Source organism: Hyposmocoma kahamanoa, unplaced genomic scaffold (assembly GCF_003589595.1).
Source record: "Hyposmocoma kahamanoa isolate Upper Pololo Valley unplaced genomic scaffold, ASM358959v1 202, whole genome shotgun sequence".
Taxonomy (NCBI): domain Eukaryota; kingdom Metazoa; phylum Arthropoda; class Insecta; order Lepidoptera; family Cosmopterigidae; genus Hyposmocoma; species Hyposmocoma kahamanoa.
The window spans coordinates 10,453,840-10,468,131 of record NW_020653726.1 but is presented as its reverse complement, the minus strand read 5'-3'; the positions used below and the strand labels follow the sequence as shown (position 1 = coordinate 10,468,131).

Below are 14,292 nucleotides of genomic sequence, written 5' to 3'. Positions count from 1 at the left end.
ATCTATTACTTTTTTAATACAATGCCATCTAGTGGTCACATAGGTACGGTAGTATTTATTATGTGCTAGGAATCAGGTATTAATTTAATTTATTGTGTAATAATATATGATTCATCAATCTACTATAAAACAATTGTACATTTGCAATCAACGACATTATTTCGACTAACGTTATTCTTACAGTTATAGGCTCAACTCACACTGGCGCAGAGTCGAAGCGTCGCGTCGCGTCCTGTTTTTGAACTACAACGCTTGGCGACGCAAGTCGTCGCGCGACAACGCTCGCATTAGTGCACCCGGACCACAGTGTGGTCGGTTTGTGACGCCTCACTGCGCTCAAGTGACGCGCGAACCCGCTCGACTGCATATCACAAATTTGTACCTTAATAATGGGAAAATAGAGATGAATATACTGTAGGTGAAAAACATGACGCGTCGCGTATACTTTGCACTGAGTGGAATTTGTTCTTTACAATTTTTTTATACATATAATATCAAGTGACGGGACGAACAAGTCGTGCGCCTGGTGGTAAGCTACACGCCTGTTCATAACAGTTACTCATTTAGCTCATTTTATAGTATAACAAGAGAGTTAATCAATAACCTCTAAAATTTATTTCGGGACAAATGCATTTGTTCGAGCATGGATAAGTTCTTAAAGCTCAAGGTGATAAAAATAAAACAGCTGATCTACTGCAAATGATCTGCCTTGTGTTTTACGTCGACGCGGAACCTCATTTTACTCCAATAATGTATAGTATTGAAACTCCTATTGCGTTTACATAACAGTATTAGGTCGAAGGATACGTCCGCAGGCCATAATGATATTTCATATTCTATAATAAAAAAAAACCTGATACTGGTAAACTGTATTTATTAAATTGCATAACTATTTTCTAGAAACAAGGTATTTATTTATTACCAATACTTAAGTCTGATCGTATCTCTCTCCAGCTGTTTCTCCAATTTCACTAATTTCCAGAATCTTACATGCGATCATAGGCAAAACAGATTAGTGCCCATAAGAAAAGAGGAATGTTTTCTCGGAAATGATTTCTGGCTTCACGAAATCCAAATCCAATTTAAATAATAATAATAACGCACACACTCAACATAGCACTAGGGAAACCCTGTGTCGCTGGTGCCATGGACACACACATAGACAACCACAAATTACACCCAAACTCACGAAAGAAATAAATGTAGGCCATACAAGTATTATTATATATATTATACATACAAATAAATATTTCTCCTGGCCCGGGAATCGAACTTGGTACCTCTGCGTGGCATACCGGCATGGTGACCGTTCGGCCACGGAGGCAGTTATATAATATAAGTAAGTATAAGCTAGTATAAATAAGTGTAATTTAGTTATATATAAATAATAACTTTACTGTACCGATACCGGATACCCTAATAATCGTTCTACGTTTTGCTGTTTTGTCAATGCCGGTAGTGCCTGTAATGATGTTGATTTGGGTCTTTTCTAACAATTTTAGATAGATTTCCCGTTGCAGCGGTTTGTAATAATATGATACTGCATCTGGAATGTTTTCAAATTAATGAGAAGTTTTTTGAAATGTACCACAGGGTGATCCGCCAATCCCTTCGTTATTTAATATAGTTTTCACCTTACTAGCTCGGAAAGGCTTTCTTTCTCATTAGAAATCAGCGCCCAAAAGCGTTTTTTGCACTCTAGCGTGGAAAAGGTTTTTGAAATTCGAACTTAACGATAGACTGTGGTGCACCAAACTTTTTCTTTCGATGAAATATAAAAGATGACACGTTCAACTACGCGATAAACGTACAAGCAAGAATAAAAATTGATGAGGTGTAAATTCAGAACGCATCCGAAGATAAACTTTTTCTTATAATCAAAAAAAAAAATTGTGTGTTTCGCTCGGCAGCAAAGTAGTTTTGCGTCTCGTGTCTTGAAACCCTTGCTACGCTCAGTAATTTATTTTTAAATTCAATTCAATATTAGCTTCCTCCGCTTGCTCAGGTTTCAATACAAGCACTCGCGTCAAACAACTTTGCAGCTTTACATAATAAATAACTATTTGATTGATATTTGCAAACAGATTAATTAAGATACAAATTATGCAATAGCTGACGACTTCGTTTTGTACAAATAAATGTATATCTCAAATGGAGACATGTTTAGTAATCTAGTTGAATTGCAGATTGGTATTAATTTACTATCACAACTTTTAATTAAATTACGTCTGGACTTACCTGGCGCAAAGTAAGTAATGTTTTTTTTTGAGAGGCCTTTCATCTTTAGGGTTAAAAGTTAATGGGACATTAATAGAACTGTGACTTGTTGAACTGTGGCTTCTCTAGGAAAAGCGTATTAATTTGAGTACACTTTAGTAAAAAAAATTGAATATTTTAAAAGTTATAGCTGGTTGGGATTGAAGTGTCCTCCCTTTACGTTTAAGATGGATTTATATTACTATTATACGAATCTGAATGGATTAGGCTACAGTCTTTATGATGTATTGTTTAGTTTACATCTTAAAAATTTAATGTTGTTCAAAATAATACTATGAGAATTGTATAGGAATGAATTAAATGTACACCTATTCGCGTTACGGAGAGCAATCGCTACTATTTCTTCGCGTACAAAACCAATTTTTCTCGAGAAAAGCAATTTTTTTTTATGAAAAAGAAGTGCGCATTTGACCTCCATCTCACCTAGTGGAAACTGATGATGAGGTCGACGATGTAGCATGCACACCTAAATAATGCCTATGAACTCTCGCCTTGAAAAGGTCCAAGTTATAGCGTTCGGGAAATACGTCCGCAGTAGGGAATGCCACTGTCTAGCCGCTCGCTACATAAATGTGGAAGCGAAACGCGTGCGAATCCTGGGAATGTACACAACATAGGGGTGGAATCCCAGCCCACGTTTAGTCGTTTGATGATGGAAAGGGGAAGGCGGAATCAAATTATGCAATTCCATCGCACATTCTACGTGATATATCCTGTAGAATACCGATAAGCAGGCAACTTTACGGCGATGTTCAAGTCTCTGCAGCTTCGCCTCAACTAACTCCGAGTCATCTATAAGCCTTTTGGCACGCTTTTTGCAACCCAATATTATCATCAATAAATAAATTAAGTTTGTCATGCACTGACAATTTTTGGGAAAAAAACCAGTTTTGATTGGTAGGATAAAGGTATTTTCAGAATGTGCCTACGCAAGCTAGCAGCAGTCTTCGCGAAATATTTGTAATGGTTATATTAATGTGCTACTAGTTGTTAGACCCAACATTCCAATTTTACATGGACCTAAACTAAGGTTGAAAGACAGCAGGTTCGTTTATTCGTTTATGTTCTGTTGAATATGACGGATTTTTTAGATTAATTACTGATAAATACTGGGAAATGAGCGAGGGTCTATGATTTTTAATTACAAATCCATGCTATATGTCACATATTTTCGGCATTATCTATTATGCATATTGAGTTATTAGCTATAAACTATTGCGGAAGCGTCATCTTGTGTAAATACTCTATTCGTTGCGAACTGTGACCTGTTTACAAATTCCAAGAGCGCTTTATTCCATTTGGCTTGGCGTACGTCGAATTTTCGCCGTATCCCAATAGTCTATATAATTCTTAACATAATATATCAATTGCTTGCTCATTAAAAAAAATATAGTCTTGCAGTGGATTCTATTCCACTGTGGCATAGTAGATAATGAAAAAGTAGATTGTTTGGCAAAAGCGGCTTATACTGACGGTGATACCCTTTCGTGTCTCTAGTTTTATTGTGAATGTTTTGTGTGCTGAAAAATATCACTGTTATTAGATATGGAAAGAGCTTTTTGATGAAAATACAAAAGCAGATGGAAACACATTAGTTGCGTTCTTGAAAAGAATGAAGAAGATGAAGAAATGATTTAGTATTAGCGTAACGCCTTCGCTCCCGAAATATTTCGTGGAAAAAGTTTGCAAATGTAATGGGCCCCCTAATTGCGTTGTATGTGCGACGTAATTGAAGCCGTGTGTCATTAGTGAACGAAACGAACTCGTTTAGTTTGAGTATATATCTACTATGGTCTTAGACAAGATGGCGGATGTAACGGCATGTTGGTTTTCAACTAAGATGCTATATAAATTTTTAGAGGGTTTAATGTTAAGGTAATTTTAACTTGCTTCAATACTTTCTCTCTCTTTGTTTTTTTCTTTCTTGTATAGTGATCTACATACAGCATAGTCAAATTTTTATTACGAATCTGTTTAAAATATTAGTTTGGGTATTGAACTCCAAATGGGTAATTCGTGCTCCTGTCGCCTTAATCCACAGTCAAGTTAAATTAGACTTCACTGGAATTAAATTAAAATAAAATATTGAAAAATGTATCAAATAACTAAAAGAAATAGATCTCAAAACGACATTCAAACCAAGTGAACTTGATCCAGAGGAAAAGAATAATAACCTGATTATAGGTCCGAAGTTCATATAAAACTAGTTTGGTACAGTTGCACTTTGATCGAAATACTCTTGTAATTTTTTGTCGTTTTGTCGTTATTATCCGATACAAGTTTTACAAGCGCAAAAGATTTACATACGATACCAGCATGTAAATAAGAATGTAGAAACAAGTACAAAAAAGGTTGTGTGATTTTTTTTAATACGTCTAAAATGCGGATATATTAATATTCCAATCCAATTAGGAATGTTGTTGTTTTCCTTCAGTGATAATTTGCTATTTTGCTCAAAGATATCAAAATTATATCGTCGCATTCGTAAAGGAGATCGTATTAATGCAACAACCAGTGTTCTACATACGGAAGGGGAATTAAAGTTTGACTCAAATTTGAGATTGGCGTCTTGTGTAATTAATTTGTTTACTAAACGTACGCACGAGACAAAATGAAATTCAAAGTTAGTATTAATTAAAATTAGAGAGGTTCACACTGCGTTTACTCTCATAGCAACTAATTTCTCCATATGTAATACATACCTATGTTACGATCACGTAGTTACAGGTCGAGTGAGAATTATTTGTTTTGGAAATAAATCTGAAACGGATCACGTGGAATATATTCCACACAACTGAAAATACAAACACGCCAACTATGGCCCATGTTGACATGTTCTGATAGAATTTGTTTTAAAGAGCGAATTGAGAGTTTATATCAGAGCGAGACGTAGATTGAAAATTCAACACGGACACGTATTCAACTTATGATGTTAATATTAATAACTGTTACTTTAAGTACGAAATCCATCCAAAGGCTTTTCTTTTCTTTAGTTATATACGAAAGTAACTCTTATTGTCTGTTACATTTTCATGCCTAAGCCGCTGAACCAAATTTTGGTATAGAGATAGTCATCTACATCTATGTTCATCATCAGTCATCTATGTTCTTAGAAGAGTTCTGACAAGAACAAGAACATTTATGTTACAAAAATAAATCCTAAAGGGGGTGAAATACGAGATGAAAGTTTGTATGGAGAACCATTCATTTCACAAGCAAGGGATCTGGAAATTCATATTTAAACCTTTTGTAAGATATAAACAATGCGTCAGCGTTTTTGATCAATTAGCCCTCAAGGTAAAATAGGGGACAAGTAAGGCTACTCGAAGTACTTCAATTACGCAGACGAACTCGTGGGTACCACCTAGTATGGAATAAATATGAAAGTAAATTAGTAAGTACTAATTTATTTTCTACCTTTCGACGAATTAAAACTGGTTAGTTTTTGTAACTAACCTCTATAATAGTAAACAATTTCATCATTCCAGGTTTACGTAGATTTAGATTAGTTTTTGTAACTAACCTCTGTAACAATAAACACTATGCCAGAGTTGTTATTATTTTCAGAAACAAAGTTGACGCGTTCGCAGTGTTGCGGCTGTAGTAAATTTGTTAAATTTTATTTAAGTACGCTAAATCATGCGGTAGAGAAAATTGTTATCATCATGGCATCATATTTTTATTGCAATTGTTGGATACAAGACACATAAACACTCTTTAAGTCCTCTTACCGCAAGATAAATAATATTACAGTTGAAAACGAAAAATACACAGACATTACGTTCAAAATAAATGTTCACAGCTCACATAAACTGTAAAGAATACAAAAGTGATACTGATGATTTGTGTTGCCAAATAATAAAAAGAGCATGGAATTCCATCTTTTACGACAAGTGTGACGCATTCTCATCAGTCGTCATTTATATAAATATATACATTCATAATATGTAAAGTTTAATTCATTCTGTGTTGAAAATACCGACTTCTTATATGTTTTAGGACCTGAAGATGTTTACTATACCATTTTTAGTAAAATTATTATTTCTGTTATTATATTCTTACTAACTAAAATATGTGCAAGGATTTAAAAAGTTAACATTGAAAATCCAGATCTGTGGATAACAAGTTGTATACCATCATGGGTTTTTTGTTAATTTGTCCTTTAGTTAAAAATAACATTGTGTTGTGTCCTTAGTATTGACAACGAACCAGTTAATGAAACGTACCTACATGTAGCATATACAGAGTGAGGTAACTGACTTATTTATAACAAAATGATATGTTTGTGGTTTCGGTACAGGTACCCATTCAAGACAGTTTTCTGATTTTAGGTACATAGGTTTTCTCAATAATTTATTGTAGCACTGTTCATTCACCAATTATTACTGCTTACTTTGGTAATCAATGGTTATGCTTTTTAAAAGGGAAAATGAAACCTTTAAGTAATTTGTGCTTACGTGATTAACATTCTTTAATACCTTCTAGCAAGCATTTTATTGTTAAAAAAGCTAATTTGAGTTTCACATTGTTTTCGTAATTGTAGATAAAAATACAAATGAATTTTCTCCAAAATCTACCTCCCTGAATGTGAAATTTTAAAAAATATTTCAAAAATTTAATAGTGCACATTATCCAAGAATTATAATGGTTTAAATTGAACTTTCTCAAGAAAAGGCTTGCCTTTGTACATATATTTTAGACTATGAATGGAGATTTATGCGAATCCCGCCACGTCACGGTAATTGTCTTTATAACGTGAGTCAAGCGCAAACTGGCACAGCATGCGTTGTGAGCATTTTACGTTATTAAAAAAAAATGTAACATGATGTGTTTTGAGCTAAAACGCTAAGTTTAAAGCTTAATTTTCAGTAACTGATTTATGATACTGACTAAATAAAATCAATAAAAATGAAATTGCAAAGCAACAAAGTATTGCATAAAGCTTATATAATAATAAGTTAGTGGTAATAATGGGAATAAGTTGATGATATTATGATAAATGTTTATGTAATATGGTAAGTTGATGGTATTTTAATAGTGTTCATGTAAAAATACTAATTTTGTTTTGCAGTGGCAGTGACGCTGTCATTCTTCGTGTGCTGGGCCCCATTCCACGTCCAGAGGTTGATCGCCATCTACGGGAAGAGCCTGGAGAACCCCAGCGCTACATATTACTTGGTATTTTTAATATATACTCTACTAAAGTATAAGAAATTAAACTATTTTTCCCGATTTATATCGCGTATATTTGTTTTTTCAAACAAACCGACCTTTATAACGTATAATAAGACAACTCTCTGACTGGAGGGTACGCGGATCTTCAAAACGATTATGATTTTCAAAGTCATACACATAAACTCAATGCGAAATTTCTGCACCGGTGAAGAGATCGTTACGATTGACCGAGCAATATACATATAAGCTATCGTAAACTCTAACAGCCGTATACCGAATGATATTAACTTTTTATTCCACATATTACGCAAACACGGGAATAGAGATATGCCTCTATCTAATGTCGTGCTATTTGTTAATTAATTTGGGTTGTTCTATACAACGTCGAATTTAGGCGAATACATTTCAGAATTATAATACCGTAATAATTCTGTTACTTTATGAATATTTAACAGCTCCAATTTATTTTTAGTTTTTTCAAAATATACATTATGCTAAGTTCTACTTGACTGGTTCACAAGATACCGGAAAACGAGATTTTTTTATAAATAATACATTCGTTACGGTTTTCTAATTTATATTTAACGAGGAATAAAACAGATTATTCAAATGTTGCAACTACTTACAAAATACTTTTTCTCCACCTAATATTATAATATTATCAGCAAAATTAATTTTTGACTTAAAATGTAAACATATCTTAATTTACAATTCTAAAATTGATCTTTCGTTGTTTTCGACTATTTGCCGTTAAGTGTCACGATGTGATATGAATACGTCTCTTGTTGAATTTGTTATTTCCAACGTTATAAAAAAATGTAAAAAAATGTTGTGTATGTTCGAAAGAAAAAAGAAATGCCAAGAAATTTATATTCAACAATCGCATTTCTTCTCTGCGCAGACAAATAAAATAAATTAAAAATGGTTTCGTGGTCCATGTTTTTAAAATATATACATAGCTCATTTAATGATTTGACTGCCTCGGTGGCTGAAAGGTTATCATGCCACGCAGAGGTCCCAGGTTTGATTCCAGGGCCGGGAGAAATATGTGTATGGCTTACATTTCTTTCTCTCGTGACTTTGGGTGTAGTTTGTGGTTGTCTAAGTGTGTGTCCATGGCACCCGCGACACAGGGATTCCCTAGTGCGGGGCTGTGTTGAGTGAGTGCATTATAAAAAAAAAGATGTTTGCAACACCATCCCTTTCAGTAAAAGTTGCTTATACATGTACAGCGATCACTTGAATCGGCACACATCCCTAGTTTTCAGATCACTCAACGTAACGTCTTCCTGACTCGTTCATGTAAATAATTTGAATAGTAAAGCCAACTACAAAAAAATAACAATAATTTTAAATGTAATGACCAAAAAAGATGATACGACGCAGAATGGACTCAATTATTTTTTTATTTGAAGGGTACAGTCAATTACAAAAAAGAACAACAATTTGAAATTAAATCACCAAAAAGAATGATACGACGAAGAATGGAATAATGCAGGTAGCCAATACTACTATTGATATAAGTGAGATATAGAGTATAGTATAACCTGAATTTTCAAATCAAGTTCAATGTCAAACCTAGTGACTGGCGTGAAGATAATATTCTGATAATCAACGCCATAACGTTGACTAAAACCTTTTGTTACCAATCTCGCTTAAAACTGATTTCATTATCCTTTTCCCGGAGTATTTCGACGAAATTTACATACATCTCGCCATCTTCTCCAAGGTCCTATTCATCCTTTAGTTATCGCATAATGTAGGTATGCCAGGAATTGTCAATCTTCTTGATATTCTTTCTTTCTTTGTTCATTCGTCATTCGACTTGTGACGATGCTGACCTCCGTGATCGTCATCCCCCCTTTTTTGTCACCCTCTTTAATGGTTCTTGATCACTTACTTTTAAAATTTTAAATCGTTTTCGAATTCCCTTTTCCTTCAATATTCTTACGTTGTGGTTCGTTTTGTCACCACTCCCACCACAATTCTCAAAACGAGAGGACGTGCTTATAACTCGTCACCCTCATTTATTTCCGAACATCACGTGATTTCCTGTTAAATCATATAGATATCATAGGCCCTTTTAGGGTGAATGTTTTCTGAATTTTTTAATAGGGAGTGTTAATAATAATAAATATAATTTTATAATTTTTTATTTTATTGTTACAGCTTGTCATTTCTACTTTTAAATATGTTATGTGGACGGTCCGTATTATTTCCTTTCTCTAAGGCTAGGCTGCATACTCTGACTGAATATATTTGATCTTATGTCCCATCAAATTTTCCAAGTAATTTTTGTATGCTTTAGACGTTGTGCAAACTTTACGTTTCTTACTCAGACCACATACTGCACACCATCTCGTATAGTCATCGATAAAGATGACGAAATACTTTGCTCCACCACCCACCACCCTGCACCATACATGGCTGTATGGTGCAGGGCTCCTAAAACATCAAACTAAACAATTCTTTATAAATAACTCATTACATGGTCCAGTCATTTACTCATTCGCACAAAAGAAGAATTCTGAAATGAAATTCATATCAGATCTATTTATAACTTTGATAAGATGCTTTGCATTCAAAGTGTTCTGAACATCTATGCCATGTCTATATAGCAACATTTACCTCCGTAATCGCTGACACTATATAATGGCTATAGGTACTAGGCGCTATAATATATTTCCGGATTGTAATACAAATTACTTTGACGATTCGCGACAAGTTTTAGTATTATCATAGCTATCATTAACACTAGCTATGTTATCGTTAAATGTAACACTTAAACTTTGATCCGTAATTCTTGCCACTGCAATTAGGTTTCTGTTATATTGTTGTGAACCATTACTACATATAATATATGTCATGACATGACATGACATAACACAGCATAGCATAGCACAGAATAACATAACATAACATAACATAACATAACATAGCATAGCATAACATAACATAACATAACATAATATAATATAATATAATATAATATAATAATAATATACATATACAATAAATAATCTAATAAAAAGATATAGTGCCGTAAGAACGGCGAGTAGTTCGAAACGAGGAAAGTGTGGTCGCTTAGCATACAAACCAATACAAAATAAAAACTCGGCAGTGTCGAGTGGCGCCGTGTAGGATCTTAGCCGTGTAGGTGCTTTTCATTGACACAGTTTTATTCTCGACTTTACCTATTAATAGAAACGGTTGGGTAGGGATAAGTGGAAATGAAATTCCACTTATCCCAACTAGTGACGGTGTAGTAGGGAAAAGTGAAAAAAAAATCCACTTGTACTCACCAGCTGGGGACAGCTGGTAGGGACTAGTGGAATAGACCGATTTAAATATTTCTAATATCATTGCTCTGGACTATACGTAACTATTCTTTGATGTTTTTGATTAGTCACAAATTTTATTGTTGTTTTGTACTTATTATTACTTTAAAGTTAGTCTGGCAAAGTAACCTTTGGTTTCTGTCTACACGAAAATGGTTAATATAATAAATATAAATTGATGAAGTGTGTATTATGCAATAATTATAAAAACCTTATTAAGATAGTCACACACGTCAGCGGTAAACGACCCGCTGTCAGACACTAGGTACGTACTGTAATAAAATGATTCGAATCTAAGGGTTATACTTTCTTATACACTTATTACAAAGTACGTACATGAATTCTTGGAACATTGTTTTGATAAGGAATATATCTCGGAAGCCATAATATTTACGTAATAAATAATTAAATGCTTGTCGTAACATAAGTGATTTTGATGGAAATTGTAAATTTTCGGACTTATGCAACTGAGAGTAGTTGAGGTATTGTAAAATGTTTAATAGTGAATTGTAGGTACTTAATTATAGAAGTTCCTATGAAATGAAATTGGTACCCAAATAAAACCAGAATCAATCGAAAAGCTTGTGAAAGAAACTGAAACTGAGAGTTATAATAATATAATTTCTGTCTACGTATTATTTGTAGTTCGTACCTTCATAAAATAGTTTCTATTATCTTTTAGATCTATACCTCCAATGAACATTACGCCAACTTAATTTTTCGACCTGTTTTGTTTATATTTTGTTTTTTGTTTCGTTTTTTTGACAAAATTAGTTTTTTTTTCTAATTTTGTTTTTGTGTTTTTTTTTAAATTTTTTGTTCATAAATTCGGGGAGCATAATATTAATAAATAAATATGGCCGTCTACAAAAAAAACAGAAAAAAAAACATAAAAAAAGTTGGCGTTGTGTTCATTGGAGGTATTGTGACATAAGCAAAAACTAAAATAGTATCATTTATACATTGACTTAATTTATAGCAATAATCATAGCTTTTTTTGAGTAGGTAACTAAGAATTGTTGTCGAAACAAAAAGTAGCTTTCAACTTGCTGTCACAGTCCAAACTTCCTCTATTGTTGTTGGTTTATTTCTTGTTGCGACTTTTTGACTCCTGAATTCCAGCTGCTATTTAAAATTAGTAGCTGGGTGTGCTGTTAAAACGATGCGTAATTAATAATTTTTTTGGTAATTAACTTTCTTCATTTCTACTACCGTCAACTTTACCTTTTGTGAACTCGTGGAGCAATCTAATTAGTATTTCTAAGTATTACATTGTTGACGTGAATTTGAGACGTTCTTATTATCTCTGTCAGCTTTTCGGTGTCTGACTTTCAGTGGATAATAGAATACCTGCAACTTTAAAGTTGTTCGTTTTTTATTGCCTTCATCATCATCCTATTTATGACCCAGGCTCTAGTTCCGTACTCCACATCTTACGGTTCATAGTCATCTTCTTAACTTCTTTAGAGCTGCTCACTTTTGATCTTTTTCTTTATCTGTTCACTATACGACCTCCTTGATAATGAAAGTGTTAACCTATTACGATTTAGATTTAAATTATTGAGCTTTGAAATTATTTTTAGAAAAAATTGGGAAATTCACATTTATTATGAAATGATATAATTTTTTTCTTGCATTTTATTAGTAATATATACATTACAACGCCTGTTGTATATTAGCTTACTCTGTGATACTTACATTACTGTTCTGTGTTGTCATTGTAATTTTAATATGCAATAAAGAATATTTCATTCATTAATTCATTCGTAAATCATTGACAAATTAAAACGCTGTTACATAAACAGAAAACGATAGTGCAAATTGTGTATCAAAAGTGTGTTTCATTGTTTCGCAGGTGTACATCGTGTTCACGTACCTGTCGGGTGTCCTGTACTTTCTATCGACTGCAATCAATCCGTTTCTCTACAATATTATGTCCAATAAATTCAGAAACGCTTTTAAGGTAAGAAAATTTATAGATGTTCATATTTTTAGACAATGACACATTTTTGTTATCTGCTGTCAGAAAATGGTACCTAAGCAAGGGTATTTGTTTCAGCTACAAAGTGTTTCCTTCCTCTATAGAAATTAGTTCTGTGAAGATGTCGCAATTTGGAAAATTAAACAATAATCTTGTTAGTATTTAAAAAGGAAAATTTTAATAAATCAATATATTTAAAATATATTTTTTATGTATATTTAAGTATGAATTTATAACCTCCTTATAACATTTATAAGTCGTCATGACCGCATTTTTTTTACTGTACTTGGTACTTGGTGCAACGGGCTGGTATCCGCAACTCGACTACAATGCGCCTATTTTTTTTTACTGTATTTATTACTATACTATTCATTAACGCAATATGAAATCCCCAGAATTTTCAATATAACTGATAATAATTTGTTTATGCGCTTGTTATGCGTGTCATAGACCTTTATCTTTGGTTTAAATCTATGAAAGTTTGTCTTCACTCAACCAGTGACCAATTATATTACAATGACCAATTATTATGAAACTACTTATTATTTTATTACTTACTAGATGAATATCACGGTAATAAGGCAAAATCAATAAAATCAATCTTGCAAGGCTGATAATACTATGAAACTAAAAGTGTCAGTGAATCCATCTAAAATCGATCAACAGACATTGTAACACTAAACGGCTATTACGCAAAATCTAAGCACGATCCTGATAACCCACGGAAAACCTCACGAAACGCGTGGAATGTAATTTAATCCGTCCTCCAAGTTTGTACAAAAATAACACCATTTGTTAGTTTCCTCCTTCGCTTAAATTGTGTGTACTCAAATGACTCGATAGAAATTCAGGTAATTAACGAAGACGCTATGATTTAGAGTTCGTAGGTAATGTATGTTGTGTACTTCCCTCGTAATTTTAGAGTTTTAATGAGAGGTGTACAATTGATAATTTTAGCTTGTGCGTTCAAGTGAGACACTTGGCTAAACTTGAAGTAGCAAATCGATATTGCAAAAAATATGCACATGAAAGGATAATTTCGCACACTTGGTGATGCAATAAGGCCACATCCGCAAAATGAAATGCTGGTGAAATTGCAGGCACATGGGACTTTTCAACTAATGACTCAGGGTGACGGGTGTAGTGACAGTGTCCGTCAAATCTTTGCTATGTAAAGCTCGTAGCGGCTCTGCAACTGTTATGGACAAGCGTGTCGCTTAGCGAGAGAGCTATCATGTTTCATATATTCATAGATTGTTTCATGCAATTCGTATTATTTTATAACTTATAATAAAAGCACTTTTGACATAAGATCACATGTGGCTGTATTATACGAAGGATATGATTTCTCAATTTTGGTTCTTGTGGTTACAAAACAATTCCATTTTGGTGATTGTAAACTTAAATTGATGATAGTCATTGGTTGTTTACCTTCGTAGGTTTGCAAAGGTTTGTTTCTTTGCCTAATCAAAGTTATTAGGGGTTAAAGTATGAAATTGCCGTTTTATTGCAATAGGTTCT

General features: G+C 33.3%; 1 protein-coding gene across 1 annotated transcript in view; it reads left to right on the top strand.

Moving 5' to 3' along the window:
• The first annotated feature begins 4,282 nt into the window (after window positions 1–4,282).
• The window catches only part of LOC113227121 (pyrokinin-1 receptor-like), a 37,640-nt gene continuing 27,630 nt past the window's right edge, over window positions 4,283–14,292 (top strand). The window contains exons 1-3 of the mRNA XM_026459999.1: window positions 4,283–4,286; window positions 7,349–7,455; window positions 12,646–12,753. Coding sequence (XP_026315784.1) covers window positions 4,283–4,286; window positions 7,349–7,455; window positions 12,646–12,753 — 219 coding nt within the window. The remainder of the gene's footprint in view (window positions 4,287–7,348; window positions 7,456–12,645; window positions 12,754–14,292) is intronic.